Source organism: Prionailurus bengalensis, chromosome B2 (assembly GCF_016509475.1).
Source record: "Prionailurus bengalensis isolate Pbe53 chromosome B2, Fcat_Pben_1.1_paternal_pri, whole genome shotgun sequence".
Taxonomy (NCBI): Eukaryota; Metazoa; Chordata; class Mammalia; order Carnivora; family Felidae; genus Prionailurus; species Prionailurus bengalensis.
In genome coordinates this window covers 145,923,596-145,941,595 of record NC_057349.1, presented here as the reverse complement: position 1 = coordinate 145,941,595, position 18,000 = coordinate 145,923,596, and the positions used below count along the sequence as shown (strand labels likewise).

General features: G+C 40.0%; 1 protein-coding gene across 2 annotated transcripts in view; it reads left to right on the top strand.

The window, feature by feature from the left end:
- PRKN (parkin RBR E3 ubiquitin protein ligase) overlaps nucleotides 1-18,000 on the top strand; it is a 1,348,128-nt gene that overhangs the window by 260,206 nt on the left and 1,069,922 nt on the right. For both annotated transcript variants that reach the window (XM_043592715.1, XM_043592714.1), the window contains exon 2: nucleotides 7,003-7,166. In XM_043592715.1, the coding sequence (XP_043448650.1) occupies nucleotides 7,003-7,166 (164 nt within the window). The remainder of the gene's footprint in view (nucleotides 1-7,002; nucleotides 7,167-18,000) is intronic.

Below are 18,000 nucleotides of genomic sequence, written 5' to 3'. Positions count from 1 at the left end.
TTTTGTAGATCATAAAGGGACCCAAAACTGTGTGACTTGGTTACACACTTGGTAAGGGACAGACCTAGGCTTTGAATCCTGGCAGGTTATTCCAGAGTGCATGGTGTTAGCCATAATCCATACCTCTTGTTATATAGATCCTTAATTGCATGTTTCCTACCTCCCATTCTCCACTTCCCATAACATGACTTCTGCTAAATAATTAAAAAGGAAATGGAAGAATTAATCAATGAAGAAAAGAGTATATGGCAGGGGGAAGAGAGAGAGAGAAAGGACCAATGGGAAATCCAATGGGTACTCCTTTGTCAAAGAATCACAGTGGTTGCTTCAAGGCCGTGGGTGACTTCTTTGGCAGTTGCTCTTGCCTTGGCCCCCTGGTCTCTTTCCCACTGAGGAGGGTACAAAAGGCTCACCGTCGTGTCTATTGTGGGAGTCTGGGGGCAGAGAGAGACCCACACACTCCAAGTCTGGCTAAATGAGTACACGTCACCAGTCCCAACTCAAAGACAGGAAGGGACAGAAGAGCACAGAGTGTGGTTTATGAACACACTTCCATCAAATCTCAAGGGAGTGCAACATAGTCTGATGCATCTTTATTTTTCATAACAACTTAACCTTTGATTCTATGTGGTGTTAATACTGACATTAACACATGTGGTGTTAATACTGCCTTCTTATAGTTCTTTTGCTTGGCTTTTTTTTTTTATTCATTTACTTTCAAACAATTTGTGTCTTTATATTTAAAATGGAACTTTTTTAGACAGTATATATTTGGATCTACTTTTTTCTATCCATTCTGAGTCTCTGCCTTTTAATTAGAGTGCTTATTCCATTAAAATTTAATGTACTTATTGATATGGTTGAATTTGGTCCTACCATTTCATTACATTTTTTTCTATTTGCTCCTCTGTTTTTATTTCTCTGTTTCTCTTTTCCTGCCCTTTTGGGGATTCAATATCTTTTAGAATACCATTGTAATTTTTATTTACTTTTTAACTTAACATTTTTATTCACTTTGATCTTTACTCTAAGAATTATAATGTATATTCTTCAATTTTTACAGTCTGTTTATTGTTGACATTGCACCACTTTCCCCTGAAAATGTAGGCTTACAACCTAATAGGTCCATATCCATTCCCCCATTCTTTGTGCTACACATGTCATACTTGTTATGTCTGCAATGTGTTTTAAACTCCATATGAAACTTTATGTCACCCTATAGCTTGAGGAATGTAGGAACTGGTCCTAAGGGGTAGATAACTCCATGGACTCACATAGTTCTGGGGATGGGCTGAGGTAGAAGGTTGTGGGAGTGTTGGATTTTAGAATAAGAATACAGCATAAAAATCATGTTGAGTGAACATTTCCTATGGAAATATATTGAATTACACATGAATTATGTTGCATGCAGCTTGGATAATACAGCCCTGGGAGAACACTCAGATACAAAAGAAGAGAGTCTAAGTAGACCCCTGGGAACTCTAAAATCAGTAGGTCCAACAAAGGAAGAGAACCCAGTAGATGAAGCTAAGAAAGCATGTCCTGTGTTGTAGGGGAAGCCAGGATGGTGCAGTAACAGATGCCAGGAGAAAAAGTGTTGTGAGAAGAAGAGTCTACTGAATGTCTCTGAATGTTCAAATGTGAGAACAGAAATGAAACCATTGAATTAGAAATATGGAGGTTATTGCTTTACCAAGAATGATCTTCAAAAGTGGGTTCACAAAAGCATGCAAAGCAAATCAGTGGAGAGCAGGACTTTAAGAAATTCACAGTAAGGTTTTCTGTGCAGAGAATAAGGGGTACAGTGCCTGAAGGGATGTGAGGACAAGGTTTATCTGTTTATGACAGGAGATACTAGACTTAGTGATCTTTGTCAAAGGTAAAGAAGAAACTACCTCCACAAGGAATATTTAGAGATATGTAGGGTTACTTTTTGGTTGCCACGATCACCAGAAAGGATTCCTGGTGTCTATTTGACTGTGGCTGGAACTACATGTTCTGCAGGGCGTAGGACATCTTCTCTTGAGGAAGACTTGTCTTGCTCCCAAAGCACTGAGCCTACTTTTATACAGATGACAATGGTATATCTTGGGCTCTGTTTTTATTTGATTTTCTCAGCACAGAAATCTGGGCCTCACATGATGTTCCCTGCCAGCTAAAACCACTTGTTCACCATGCCTCTGACAAATCTGGAATGCTCTTTGATTTGTCCACTTTAGATCACCCCTTCTAAGATCTCCAGGAAGTCAATCACTGTGACTAAGGGAAAGCCAGGCACTGACTGGTTTATGCCTATCCTTGAGCCAATCACTGTGACAAGGAGGATGAGAGAAACATAAGCATCCATCACCCAATGACTCCTTCCCCTTTTTCTTCTTAGTTACTTCCTTATCCTCTGGATCTTCAGAACATTGGTTAGGGATGGCATCAAAATGAGTGTAGATGTGTCTCATTATCTTTTCCTTAACAGTGCATTATGGTCTTTATTAATAATATACATTATTCATAATGTTAATTGATATAGTATTTATTTCTGATGCTATTATAGGTGTCATTGAAACAATTAATTCCCGAACTTTTAATTTATAATGAGATCTTAGAAAAGGACATATGCTAAATTCTTTATCATGGTTTCTTTGATCCTGGCAGTTTTTTGTCCATCATGAAGAGGAGCAGAAACCAGAAAAATACCCCTACCCCATTTAACGTATCTTCGTTACAATATAAAGAATCGATGCTACTTTAATTAGTACTACCTCCTCTAGAAGAGTAAAATTAGGGAACAGTTTTGGGGTACAAGCTTGCCCTGTAGAAGGAGTACAGGATGTGTACCAAGGACTCTGCCCAGAATTTCTCAATGCATTCACAATTGCAACAAATCTTTCGTAATGAACATTTAAGACTGTGTACATTATCTTCATTTAGCAGATAAGGAAGCTGAGAGAAGGTGACCAGGTAACTTCTCCTAAGTCATAATATTAGCAAGCAGCACAACCAGGATTCTGGTTTTTCCTTTCCTGGCCCTAAAGATATTCTTCCTGTAGCTTTTCTTTTTTTTTTTTTTTTTTTTTAATTTTTTTTTTTCCAACGTTTATTTATTTTTGGGACAGAGAGAGACAGAACATGAACGGGGGAGGGGCAGAGAGAGAGGGAGACACAGAATCGGAAACAGGCTCCAGGCTCTGAGCCATCAGCCCAGAGCCCGACGCGGGGCTCGAACTCCCGGACCGCAAGATCGTGACCTGGCTGAGGTCGGACGCTTAACCGACTGCGCCACCCAGGCGCCCCTCTTCCTGTAGCTTTTCAAGAAGTAGCAGAGAGAGGGGGTTGGATGTGTTCCTCCTCTCCTCTCCTTTGGGAATCTTGGGGTTCCAGGACCAGGACAGAAGGGTCATGACACATTTCTCACATGTGCTAGAAGAAGATGGTGACCCACCACAAATCACACTACTGCCATTAAGCCCTAACCATTTTCTTCTTAATGGCACTTGATTATTGATGACTGGGTCGCTTTAAAGTGTCTGTTCTTTTCCATGACAATATTTTAGTTTGCTTAATACCTGCAGTGCATTTGGTCAGTCTTTCCATTGTAAATTTGTCCTCTATGTCTGAACTGCTGCTCAAAAATACTCATTTCTAAAGTAGTGACATGATTTAGCCAAATTGAATGTAAGCTCAGAAACTATAATGTATCTACTTATACAGAATAAGAAAAAGGCCTTGGGGCATCTGGCTGGCTCATTCGCTAGAGCATGCTACTCTTGATCTCAGGGTCCTGAATTCAAGACCCAGGCTGGGCATGGAGCCTACTTAAAAAAAAAAAAAAAAAAAAAAAAAAAAAAAAAAAAAAAAAAAAAAAAAAAAGAACGAAAGAAAGAAAGAAAAGAAAGAAAAGAAAAAAAAAAAAAAAGAAAAGTGAATTTAGCTCTTCTAGTTAAGAATAAAAAAAAGCCTTTAGGGGCACCTGAGTGGCCATGCTTCAGATTCTGTCTCCCTCGGTCTCTGCCCCTCCCCCACTCGCTTTCTGTCTGTTTCTCAAAAATAAATAAATGTAAAAAACAAAAATGGTTTTAAAGCCTTTGGACACTAATGATTTGAGTTGTGGTACAGAATTATTTAGTATGTTTTTTTACAGCTTTTTTGCCCTTTAGTTTTACTTGTTTGTTTGTTGTGTAATTCTTGTTTTTAAGATGGAATGCCCATGATCAGAACCCATGGAGAAAAATCACCAACTCAGGGTATCCTGGAATTTTTATTACTTTTTTTTTTCATTTTAGGAGCTTTTGTGTAGTCCCCGGTTGCTTCTTCCCATAGCCTCCCATGGTCTTTGGCTTAAAAAAAAAAAAGTCTATTCAAACTCCTATAAAATCATGTTTGGAGCTGGGACCATACCTTTTGTCCCTTATTGCCCCACACCTGTCTCCTATCTTTTCTGATGAATTGGTTGCCTTATGGTCCCTGATCTGAGGATGCTGTGAATACACCTCCAGGCCTCCCAAGACATTTTATTTCCCCTCCTCTGCTTCAACCGTGTCACATGACGTGTACTTAAAAGTTTATCAAAAGCTCCTTTTCCTCTGTAATTTTTTTTCATCAATTTTTTTTTATTAGGAAGACTTTTGTCACTTCTAGTCCATACTTTTTCTAAATAGTTTTAGTGCCAGGTAAAATATGTCAGGTTTTTGTTCTTGTGTATCATGTACAGCACCTGCTCTCATTTTGGTGTCATTTTTATCTTATTTTGTCTTATAACGTTGTTCGTTATTCTTGGCTCTTAGCTCTTCATGGGAGCCTTTGTTTTTTAATCGCATTTTCTACTGCTAACATGTATAGGGAATACCTGAATTAGGTTATAAAGCCTCTTTGCTGTTGTTGTTTGTCTTTTTGTCATAAGGAGAAGGAATGTGGACTTTTCTTCTGAGAATATTTTAGGCAGCCTGTTATAGTAGAAATGGAATGGGGTTTAGAATTTGATTGAACTGAATTTGAGTTGTGATTCCATTACAAAGCAGCCGATGTCCTTAGAAAAGTGATTACAATTCTCTAGGACTCCATTTACTATTCTATTAGATAAGGATAATAATACTGACCTTACCAGATCATTGGAAAGCTTAAAAATAGCCTATATAAGGTACAGCTTCTGCCACATAGTACGTGTTCGATTATTATTGGCATTGTAATTATCATTTTATTTTAATTATTATTAGTTGGGCCATCTCATATTTGAATTGGGAGCTAGTAAGTGATAATGGTACATTTAAAGGAGATACAGCAGAAAAGAAGCTATAGTGGCTGGCCTTAGCCTTAAGGTGTTTATGATCTTTTAGAGAAGGTGAAATATATACCAAAAACATGTAAGACATACAAACATTCATTATTTTTGAAGGTAATTATGTAACAGTGGTAAACACTATCAATATTACTTAACACATCACAGGACACCCTCCATGGTTTACTTACTGTGACGATTAGGGAACTGAGAGTTAAAGCTATAGGGGTAATATGTTCTCCGCATATGCTAAGCTGGTAAGAGAACTAATAGGGGTCCTTTGGACTCTGGAGGGTGTCCTTATAACCTCGTTGCTCTGTGCCTTCCATGAGAGAATGTAGAATAGTGTAAGATGTATGTGGTAAATCCACTGGAGCCTGGAAGAGGTGGCTCTGTCTTGACTGGGGTGATAGTGAGAGTCCTCTTGGAAGAGGAATGTTTGAGGCAGATCACGTGGTGACCCAGCTTTCATCAGGCAGGGGTGAAGAAGGGACTGGCAGGAATAAAGGGAAGGCATGGGTGCAGAAGTTTTCTGGAGCATTCAGTTTAGCAGTGTGCTTGTGGGGATTAACGGAGAAGCTGCTGGGATATAGGTTTGTGTCAAATAAGAGGGACCTTGGGTTTTTCTCCCTGGCAGTGGGAGACTTTAAAGGATTCAAGTCAGAGCTCTGGACTGATAAGCCTCACTTAATGCAATGGGGCAACACTTGAAGAAAGGCTTACTTTTTACAGAATGGTACGGGACATTTTGGAAGTGAAGAGAGGGTAGCGAGACTCCAGTTGGGAAGCTAGTGCTAGAATCTAGAGAAGACTGACTGAGAGTAGTGACAGAAAGCATGGACAGGAAAGGACATGTGGGTGACATTGATGAGGTCAGGATGGCAGTAGACAGTGACGAGAGGGCATGCAGAGACAGCAGGTCCCAGCCTTGGTTGTGAGGGGGTAGAGGCTCCAATAAGAAAGATGGTCTCTGGGCACCTGGGTGGCTCCACTGCTTGAGCATCTGACTCTTGATTTTGGCTCAGGTCATGATCTCACAGATCATGGGTTCAAGCCCTGTGTCGAGCTCCACACTAACAGTGTGGAGCCTGCTTGGGATTCTCTCTCCTTCTCTCTCTGCCCTCTTCCTCTCTTCCCCCACACCTCAAAAAAAGTAGATGTTCTCAGTAGTTTCAAAAGAAAAGGGAAGTATCTCCATAAGATCCAGTGGAACCTTTTGAAAGGGACCTCAATGCCAAGGGCTCCTAGACACAGCCTCGGGTGGGCCTTCACTCTAGTCTGTAACATGGCTTGAATTATTTCCATTGCTATACTGTGAGTGCTAACAGAACACTTCTGGTGCTCATGAAGGGGGGCACCGGGGAGGGAATGCATGTTCGTACATGCTGTCAGAGCTGAATCTCTTCCATAAACTCTCGGGAATCTCACAATTCCTATCTAGCAAGTGTTCTGTGTGAGTCCTTTGTTTCCCAGGATGGCTGTCAAAGGGAGCATGTGACTGTGTTTGAGGGTCAGTGACTAATATATGAAAGGGAAATCCCACAGGGAAGCTCCATTTTTCTTCAGGTGTTGCCCCATTGCATTAAGGTTTCTGTTCTAAGTGAAAGAAAATGTATGCCATTCCTCAAAGGGGCGGGTGAGAGAGAACTCAGTTCAGAAATGTTGCTGTTGCCATGTCACAGCTTTGAGTAATGTTCACTTCTCCCCCCCGCCCCCCTCCATGTCTTGGTCAGTGTTTGTCAGGTTCAACTCCAGCCATGGTTTCCCAGTGGAGGTCGATTCTGACACCAGCATCTTCCAGCTCAAGGAGGTGGTTGCTAAGCGACAGGGGGTTCCAGCTGACCAGTTGCGTGTGATTTTCGCCGGGAAGGAGCTTAGGGATGACTTGACTGTGCAGGTGAGTTTCCCTTGCTGGTTGTTTCTGGGACGCAGCCAGCCCCATGGCTAATGCCGCTTTCTCTGCCAAGCTGACATTCATGCCTGAGATCTAATAGAATAAATAGTGCCTGGGGATTCCTTGAACTTTACTCCACACCGCTTCATTAATTCTGACCTTCTTAATTATGCATTAAAACAGCAAGCAGGAAGGATTGAAAGAACGACAGTGAGTGAGCGAGCCAGAGAGAGAACACACAGCCTGGGCTTAGCGAATAAATGTTTACTGACTACGGGAGCAGGAAGGCACAATTTCTGTGTCTGTTCAATTTCTACCTTACTTATTCCATTTGAATCTTAATGAAGAAGGATTCGAATAAATTGTTCCCAATCAGGCTGCTCAGTCAGTGCGCTGCAAGGGATTTGTAACCCAATTGTGACCCCTGGAGGATAGTCACAAGTCTGCGGCTGTGGCTCCCCGAGGAGGCTTGGGGCTCAGGGCCCCCATTCGCGACGGGGTTCCCCGGCCCATCAAAATCTGTTTCCATGCTGGTGGTGCAGGAAGACAGAAGCATAGCAAAAGTCCACCTTCGTGTTTAATTTCTCTAAGCGTCAGTGAAATGTTCCCGAGAATAGGCCGCTGACAGCCAGTGAGCAGTGGGTGTCCTCTCCTGGAGCCACACTTCCTAAAGCCTCCTATCCTTTCACCTGGGTGTTTCATCCACCAGGGCGATTTCTGTAGGAGGAAGGGGAGAAGTGGTTAAAGCGCGTGGTGAACAGTACCCTCATCTAGAAGTGGGTTGGGGAAGCCAGCAAATAGCGTTCAACACGGGATTGAAATCATTCTTTGTGAAAGCACGGAATAGCACATGCCTTCTGTGGACGGTAGGGTCAAGCTGAAGGACCCCCCCCCCCCCCCACACACACACACATTTCTCCCCTGTCTTCACCAGCACAGACGAATGGCACTCATGTTTACAGCTTTCTGGGGGGCGCTGCTGTGCCTGTTGACCTGGAGCCCCTCTGGCAATGACATCCTCTCTTTGCTGTCTTCTGCTAATTATATTTACTGTCTCTGGGTGTAATGCTCTCGGAATTTGGGCATACAAAAGGAGCCATAGAAATGCAAATCACTCTCCTCCTGCTCCCGTGCCTCTTTGCTGATGGCTGGAGGCACCTGCTCTTTGTGCACAAACTGCTGTGCTTGGCTTTCTGCAGTTTGTTTTTATAAGGGAAGTGCCTGTGCTTAAAAGTGTTTTGAGTTTTTTTTTTTTATTTCAGTCAACTAAAAAGCTTTTTACTGTACCTGCCAACCTCTAAATCCAAGAATGTTCCCTTCACAAATAAATGATTTTAAAACAGTTCCTTGAACCAAAATATTTTATGTTACCAGGAGTTTTGAAGCTTCAGGTGCTAAAGCTCTTCACCTCTACTGTTAGAGCTGATGGGTTAGACTAATTGCTACAGAGGATTCATTTTACACACACATATATACACACTGATTGAGATTCTTTTCATTTTGACAAATACTTCCAATATCCTGGGTTTTTCAGAGGCTCACACACACACACAAAAGCAAAACTCATCCCTGCTTTTGTGGTCACTGCTCTTTATTTGGTGGTGGTGGGGGTGTTGCTCAAAGCAACAGACGTATCAGGTTGAACCCTATGGTGTATGTTAAAACTATCATCAGTTTCAGGGTTCAATGTAAGAACATCAAACATGAGAACTGCAACATGAAACCTGAAAGGTAAGTGATACAAAGATTTTAAAGGTAGAGAAAAACATCTGAGTGGAAGTCACCAAGAAAGACTTTGTGGATGAATTGAAACTCAAGTAAGATTCCATAGATGGGGCATGAACATGGTGTGTTTGTGGGCAAACATGGGTTCCTGTTCTTCTGGAAGCTAGGAGAGATGTTGGAGATGGGCAGGAGGGAGTCTGGAGCTGTATTTTACAGAGCCTTGGCTGACGTGGCATTGAGGCTTCATGCTTGGAGAGCTAGGGCAAAGTAGGGTGCTGTGGAGAAATGGGAGTCTGGAGAACCAGTCTGATTGTGGGAAGACTGAAGAACTTACCATAACCAGTGGTTGCTGGGGTAACTCTATGTGGAGATGTGTAGCAGGCGTTTGAGAACTTACCTGTGTTGCTTAGGGGTTCACTTTATTTAAGGGTCAGTTACATAGAGGTAAATATTACAGCTATTGGATTAGATGCAATTGCCAAGGGACAGAGGTCAGAGGTGTGAGCAAGTCTTTTAGGTAGCAAGGGGAGGAACCAGCGAAGGAGGCATCATCCATCCAACCTATGCTTTTGAGAATATTTGAAAAAAGGCCATTACTGGTAACAAAGTATATGCGCCCTGCACAGATGGTGGAGGATGAGAAGAAAACAGCCTTTGGACTTGGTGTCTCATAGTGGCGACTCCAGTCCAAGACCATGGCTGGTGAAAGCCAGATTGTCCGGGTTCAGCACGAGCTCGGGAGGTTGTCATGCACAAGCTCAGCTGTCAGTGAGAGGAAGGAGAGGCAGAGAGTTCCTGGAGGAGCCGCGGGTCCTACACTGTGTTGCATGTTTGCTAGCCCTTGATTGTGTGCATGACTGATGTCTTTTTCTTTTTAATTTTTTGAGTTTATTTATTTATGAGAGATAGAGACAGCGCAAGTGGGGGAGGGGTAGAGAGAGAGAGGGAGATATAGAATCCGAAGGAGGCTCTAGGCTCTGAGCTGTCAGCACAGGGCTGAACACAGGGCTCGAACTCACAAACCGTGAGATCATGACCTGAGCCGAAGTCGGACACTTAACCGACGGAGCCACCCAGGTACCGCATGAGTGATTTCTATATAGTTGTGATCAGTGTGACACACAATTTTATATTCTTTTTCTTTTGCAATTTTATATTCTGATTATTTTTCACTTCATATTATATTGTAAGCTTTTCCACGTTGTTATATAATCTTCATTTCTAAGTATATGGATTATACTCTGTGGACTGTTTATAACATGATATAACCCCTAAATATTTAGGGAATATCTAGTTTTAATATTGCAAATTAAAGCAAAACAATTTTTTTAAATGTGTCTTACATGCTTAGAGAATGTGGCCTGTGTGTCACTTTGCTCATTCGTAAAGCAGGAATAATACGAGTACTTGTCTGGTGAGAATTTTGTGAGGACTAAGTTAGTGAATTTATGTGATGCTGTTAGAACAGAGGAGGACATACAGTAGATGCTATACAAATGCTAGCATTTATTGGCATCTTCCTTGTCATGATTGTCATCACTGTTATTCAGTGACAACTTCAGAATCCAAGACATCACCTTAAATAACACAAGACTACTTTCCGTCATGAATTATGATGAGTATGTCTGCAGTAAATTAAAGAGTTAAGGCATGGGGCTCCTGGGTGGCTCAGCTGGTTACGTATCTGACTTTGGCGCAAGTTGTGATCTCTTCGGTTTGTGGGGTCAAGCCCTGTATGGGTCTCTGAGCTGGCAGTGCACACCTGCTTGAGATTCTCTCTTTCCCACCCCCCTCTCCCTCTCTGTTCTTCCCCAGTTGCACTCACTCTCTCTCTCTCTTTCAAAAATAAACATTAAAAATAATAAAGAGTTAAGGAATGACAATCAGATACATATTTGACTGAGGCACGTGTATGTCTGTATATAATTGTGTGTGTGCGCGCACGCTCGTGTGTGAATGTATATGCATGGAGTATTTATACATTTAAACTAAAATGTATAATTTTAGTTCAATGGAATTTTAGTATACTTAAGTAAAAAGAACTCTGTGGAGTTGAGAAATTTTTGTCCCTTACATGTACAAGTTTTACTTAGCTTAAGAATAGTAGAATTTGAACCTGGCAAGCCGGAAAAGACTTTATACTTCCTCTAAACAAATTTGGTAAAAATAGAAACCTGCAGCTATAGTGTCCAGTAACGATTCATCATGGTATTATTGCTTCTAAATTATATTTCTGTCAAGTGATTATCTGCGATGCACTGTGCTTGTTGAAAGCAAATCGAAAAGAGTTGTACCGTTTTTCCTACTTCATAAACAATGTTTCTGTGCATGCTTTTATTATTTTCCTTATACCTCCAAGCATGCAACATAAAAGTATCTTTGACTTACTATTCACAATGGCCTGATATTTTTTTCTTTATAAAGAATTCTTGCCAGCTTTTGCAACAGAGTGTTCAGGGCCCAATCAAATGATGCATTTCCCCTTCTCCTATCCCCCAAATCTAAAACGCTACATGTCAAAAATCTCTGAAATCTCTTCTACATAATCTTGAATTTATTATTCAGAACTGTACATGGAAAATGACATTCTAAACCAGTTGTGTATATCAAAACTTATGAACTTTGTAATTAGATTGTCCTACAATGACAAAGGACTTGAGAGTTTGTCTAAGATTTTGTTTGAGCAGAATTCATTGCATTCACAGGAGCTGTATTAATATTATTAATATCAGTGTAGGTTTATGACCCAGTGTATTAGAGTTCTCCAGAGAAACAGAACCCGTAGGATCAATCTATTGATCTGTCTAACCATCCATTCATCCATCCATCCAGATAGGATGTCTATCTAGATAGAATGGGCAGATCAATGGATAGATACGCAGATTTATTACAAGGAACTGATTCACACAGGTATGAAGGCTGACAAGTCCCAAGATGGGCAGTCAGCAACCTTAGTTCCAGTCTCAGTCTGAAGGATTGAAAACCAGGAGAGGGGAGGGTGTAGTTTCAGTCTGAAGGCTGACAGGTTGAGACCCAGGAAGAGCTGATATTTCAGGTCGAGTCCAAAGGCAGGGAAAACAAAACAAAACAAAACAAAACAAAACAAAACAAAACAAAACAACAAAAAAATTCCACAAAATCGCCAAACCCCAAAAGAGTGTCCTTGTTAAAGGGCCATTGGGAAGGAGAAATTCCCTCTTACTCATGGGAAAGTCCATCCTTCCCCACCCCCCAGGCCTTCACCTGATTGGATGAGGCCCACCCATGTTGGAGAGAGCCATCTGCTTTTCTCAATCTATAAATTCAAATATTAACCACCCCAAAACACACTCATGTACACACCTAGACTTATGTTTTACCAAATGCCTGGGCACCCTGTAGCCCAGTCAAGTTGACACATAAAATTAAGCATCACAGCCAGGAAATGAGACTCCTTGTTATATTTAATTAATATTAGAGAAAAGTTATTCTGTTTGCATTCTCTTTGTAATAATTAACTAGAATCACAAAATAGAAAATAAAATCTCTGTATTTTACATAGAAATATTTGCTTTATAAAAAAATTCATCCAGGTGGATGTTCATAAATTCCTTTAAACAAATATTCAATTTTATGATATTTAAAATGTATATATACATTTGGAGATGATCATTCCATAAAATAGATTATTCATATAGCAAATATTAAAAGGCATCAGTTTATTACTGCTTTCTTCTAAGCTTTATGATAGCGACATGATCTGATTTTGGAAGACAAAGAACATTTAGACTTTACTAGCTTAGGTTGTAAGTATCAAAGACGAATTAATGACACTGAGAAGCCAAATTGTCTAATTGGCTATATTTTTAATGATATGTACTATGTGTGTTTCAAATTTTGTGAGTAGTGAAAACCCATGTTAACTGACAAGGAAAACCATATCCAGTGACAAAAGAATCATGGGTTTTGAAATCTGTGAGATTTTCAGAAACATTATAGGTTGTTTTGATCGTATCTCTAGTTAGCTTGCTAAATTCTGGAACTTTAAAAACTGCACAGTAATGTTGTGAATACTCTGTATGCCCCTTGAACCACCTCTAACATAAATAAATATTATTTAACTAAATTCTTGAAAGTTGGTGATTCCTTAATGCTGTTTAAATTTTTTTCCCTCATTATCATTTCCCTATTAATATACTTAGGCCATATTTTTCTGATTTGAATTAATATGATAGTTATAAAAAATCAAATGACAGGGAGAAATGTACCAGCAGGCCCCTATGACTCATATGTTTTTAGTAATTGATAATGATTCTTTCTTTATATGGTAATAAGTATATTTTCACTTCTAATCTTATAACTTTTCCCTTTAATTCTATCAAGTTGTTGGGGTGCCTGGGTGGCTCAGTCGGTTAAGCGTCCGGCTTCAGCCAGGTCACGATCTCGCGGTCCGTGAGTTTGAGCCCCGCGTCGGGCTCTGGGTTGATAGCTCAGAGCCTGGAGTCTGCTTCCGATTCTGTGTCTCCCTCTCTCTCTGCCCCTCCCCCGTTCATGCTCTGTCTCTCTCTGTCCCAAAAAAATAAATATAAACGTTAAAAAAAATTAAAAAAAATTCTATCAAGTTGTTTTATATTTTACCCGAATTATGAGTTCATGTATACTTGCAGATATCAAAAAAGCAATCTCTGAAATTTTTTAGATCATAGTTTAGTGATTTAGGTATTGAGAGACTGGTCATTTGTTTTTGAATAAGAGTTTCACTGTAAAGACTAAGAACATTTATTTGCAAGTTTGTTTTATTAAGGTGTGCCATTGGCAGCAGATTAGTATTCATCAGTATTCGTATACGCATTCAAACACATGTTTACAACTATTTAGTGACCCTTTATCATTAGAGAAGCTATGCTTTCCAGTCTAAGTATGGAATATAGAATGAGAAATTACTGTGGAGAAAAAGAAAGTAAACCATGCACATGAGCTACTTCATATTTCCACTCACAAATACTGAATAAACATGGCCTTTTACTGAACAGGTGGAGTGGGAGGGGTGATGTATACACTTGCTGGGGAGTTCACTTTTGTTTTTATTTATTGTTATTTTTTCTTTTCATCATGATCATAAGTAATGTGACCATTATGGTTTCTCATATACAACTGGATCAACTGGATGCTTTTGAGAATGAAAGAAGGGCAGGGGTGCCTGGGTGGCTTAGTCAGTTAAGCATCCGACTTCAGCTCAGGTCATGATCTCGCAGTTCATGAGTTCGAGCTCTGCGCCGGGCTCTGTGCTCACAGCTCAGAGCCTGGAGCCTGCTTTGGATTCTGTGTCTCTGCCCCTCCCTTGCTCACACTTTGTCTCTCTCTTGCTCTCAAAAATAAATGGACGTTAAAACAATTAAAAAAAAAAAAGATAAGTAATTATTCCAGGACGAAAGATGTATCCTGGGTAGATGGAGAGAAATGGTTACTGGACAGTATTTATCGCACTGATGAGTCTCCACGTCTTCTAGAAAGAATTTTTTGGTGCCTTCCCCCATGCAGTCTGGGAAATGATGGCTTAAGACTACAATTTTATTATCAAAATTTTTATAGTAAAAAATAGTTTTATCCATTTAACTTGTAAAATGCAAGTTTTAAAGATTAGAACCAAACTGTTACCAATATCTTAAACAATTTCATAGAGTTCTCAGTTCCTAGAGGATATGTCCACAGTCGTGTTTGAGAAGCACTGTTAGAGTACGATCATTTTCTTTATACATTAACCTGTTCTTTCTTGTTATTGGCAAGATTTTAAGAGCTTTAAAGAATTAAAGAGAAATGGATAAACTAAAGATGTCAAAAATGGGTGGTCTGTCATAGGCGTTGTTTCTGGGAAGGTGACTTTCACTTATTCCTCCTCCTGAGCACACTAAAATTCTGGATGTTACATATAATACAAACATGAGGATTCTGAGAATGCAGACTAGCTGAGGACCTCAGGACCCAAGGCACAATACAGGTGTGAGTTATTTAGTTTTTCTTTTTAACAAATATATTCTGGACTTGGAGCCGGTGAAATAAACCTAGAAATGCCAACATGTGCAGACCAAAACAAAAAAAAAAAAAAAAAGAAAGAAAGAAAAAGCCCCCACGAATGACAGTTTTGTATCCAAAAGACCAGGAACAGAGTAGCCTAGCAACATGGAAAACTTTTAGACAATAATTGTACTTTTCCAGCTAAACACCACAGAAAAACTGGCTCCATGCTCATGGCTACCAACAGTAACAAAGGCTGAGTGAGAGCCTAGATTACCTCCCCTGTGAGGCTCTAATGAGTCTGTAATGAATGCCTTACACACCTGCTCTCCTGGCATGCCTGCTCTCTCCCTGCTGGCATGGCAACAGAAGAACCCTAGAGGTAAGTTGGGATTCTCGCTGTTGCCAAGTGGTCACAAGGCCATCCCGACTACAGTGCCAGTGGAGACCGTGTGTGGTGCCAGAACATCACTCCCACCCAGCAATAATGAGGAGTCCCCATTTCAACAGATAATGAGTGAAGAACCTGGACTTCTGTTTCCATTGGCAATAATGAGGTGGTGATCCCCTTTTCCCGCTGGAGTAGAGTCGGAAAAAAAGCCAGCTCAAGCAGAAGGTTTCAATAAGATTCAGAGTCTCATAACAAAATGAGAAAATTCCCGGGTTTCAAAGGAAAACAACCAAGAATCAGCAAGATCTCGAGCTGTATAAAGAGATTATCAGTTGTTGCTGATGTTGAGATGATAAAGATAGAATTATCAGATAGATATTTTAAACAACCATGATACAAGGCTTCAATAAACAATGACAGATGTGCTTGAAATAAGTGAGAAAAATGAGTCTGAGGGAAGACAGAAAAGATGCAAAGAAGAATAGATGGAAATTATAGAATTGAAAAATACAAATAAGAAATATAAAGCTCAGCGGATGGGATCAACAGAAGAATACAGGTGATGGAGGAAAAAGTGAACAGGAAGGTGGAACAATAGAAATTGCACAATATGAACAGAGAATAGAGACAAAGGAAGAAAGGAAAGACGGGAGGGAGGGAGGAAGGAAGGGAGGGAGGAGGGGAGGAAGGAAGGGAGGGAGGGAAGGAAAGAAGGAGGGGAGGGAAGGAGGAAGGAAGCCACAGAAATATGTGGGTCTATAAAAGAACATTTAAAAATTGTGTCATCAGAGTTTGGAAGGAGAGGATAAAAGAGGGCAGGACTAAAGAAATAATGGCTCAAAGAAATAATGGCTGAGAACTTCCCAAATTCTGCAAGCCACATAAAGCTCCAGATTCATGAAGCTGAGAGAATCCAGAATTTTGACAAATTCAAAGCAATACCAAAAAAAAAAAAAAAAAAAAAATCAAAGCAATACACACGTTCTAATTAAACTTCTAAAACCTAACGGCAAGGAAAACATTTTGAAAGCAGCTAGAGAAAATGCACACGCATACCCCAGAGATATTGCAGGTTCTGTTCCAGATCACCACAGTCATGCAGATACAATGATAAAGTCACATGATGTTTTTGATTTCCCGCTGCATATAGAGTCATGTTTGCACTACACTGTAGTCTGTTAGGTGTGCGACCAATATACACACTTGAGTTTGAAAAATACTTTATGGCCAAAAATGCTAACCATTATCTGAGCTTTCAGGGAGTCACCACCTTTTTGCCCGTGGAGGGTCTAGTGTGTATGTTGAAGGCTGCTGACTGATCGGGATGGTGGTTCCTGCAGACGGAGGTGGAATGGCGATTTCTTAAAACTGGTACGGTTACGCTGGAGAAGAGTGTGGCCGTTTCTTAAAAACTAAGCATACACTTTACCACGCAACACAGTAGTCACACTTGGGGTTATTCATCTCAGAGGGATGCAAACGTGTGGTCACACAAAACCCGGTACGTGGATGTTTATAGCAGCTGCCTTCACATTAGGGAAAAACTGGAAATAACCCTGATGTCCTTCAGTGGTGAATGATTAAACAAACCGTGGTACAACCGTATCATACTCAACAATGAGAAGGAGTGAACTATTGATACGCACAACATTTTGGATGGATCTCAAGGAAATTGCACGGAGGGAAAAAATGCTAAAACTCAAAGGTCACATGCTGAATGATTCCATCTGTATGACAGTTGTGAAATGATGAAGTTAAAGAAATGGAGGGGAGAGGAGTGGCCTCTAGGTGTTGGGGGGTGAGAGTGGGGGCAGGAGGGGAGAGTACTGGCAGTGAAAGGTCAACAGGAGGGCAGGGGGCCCCGTGGAGAGATGGGTGTTCTGCATCTTGACTGCTGATAGTGTGATTGTGATGTTGTATTATAGTTTTGCAAGGTGCCACCATTGGGAAACTCGGAGCAGGAAACCTAGGATCTCTCTGTATTATTTCTTACAAAGACATGTGAACCTATATGTATCTTAAGATGAAGTTTAGTTAAAACAAAAACAAACAGAACTTTTTCTGCCATCTTCCACGGAGGGATAGAAACTATCTCTTCCTGTAGAAAGTACATAAGCTTGTTATTTGCAACTATTTTAATGGGACAGTATTTCTTAAAAATAATTTAACTGATTCTCAGAGACATTTAAAGACTAATTCACACGAAACATGTAGAGCCAATAAAATGTAGTACTTATAGAAATATTAAGCCATCTTTCTTGAATTCTTAAACAGAATGTTTAGCACCTTATAAGTCTGAATGGACATGATTAGTATTTATTTTTAAAGTCTTTACCAAATATTAAGATAAACAAAAATAAACAGTTCCTAACAACTGTGTCTTCTAGCTGTACGTATTTTCCAAGTTGATTTGAGAGTCAGGAACTTAGTTTTAGGAATTAAATGGACATCTTATGTAACCATTGTGGTTTTAATGGTTACGGAAAACATTCACTTAGAAAAAAATGTTCCTCTTTTACTGGTACTATGCATTTATGTAATAGAAGGAATTTAGGGATGAAATGATTTCATTTATAAACTAATTAAATTTTTTTTTTTTTTTACTTTCTTGAATACAAGACAGAGGCTAGATTAAATTAGAACATAGAATGCAGATCCTCTGTGGTTTTTTTGGTTTGTATATAAGAGGAATTATACAAATGACAATATAAATGGCCAATATGTTTT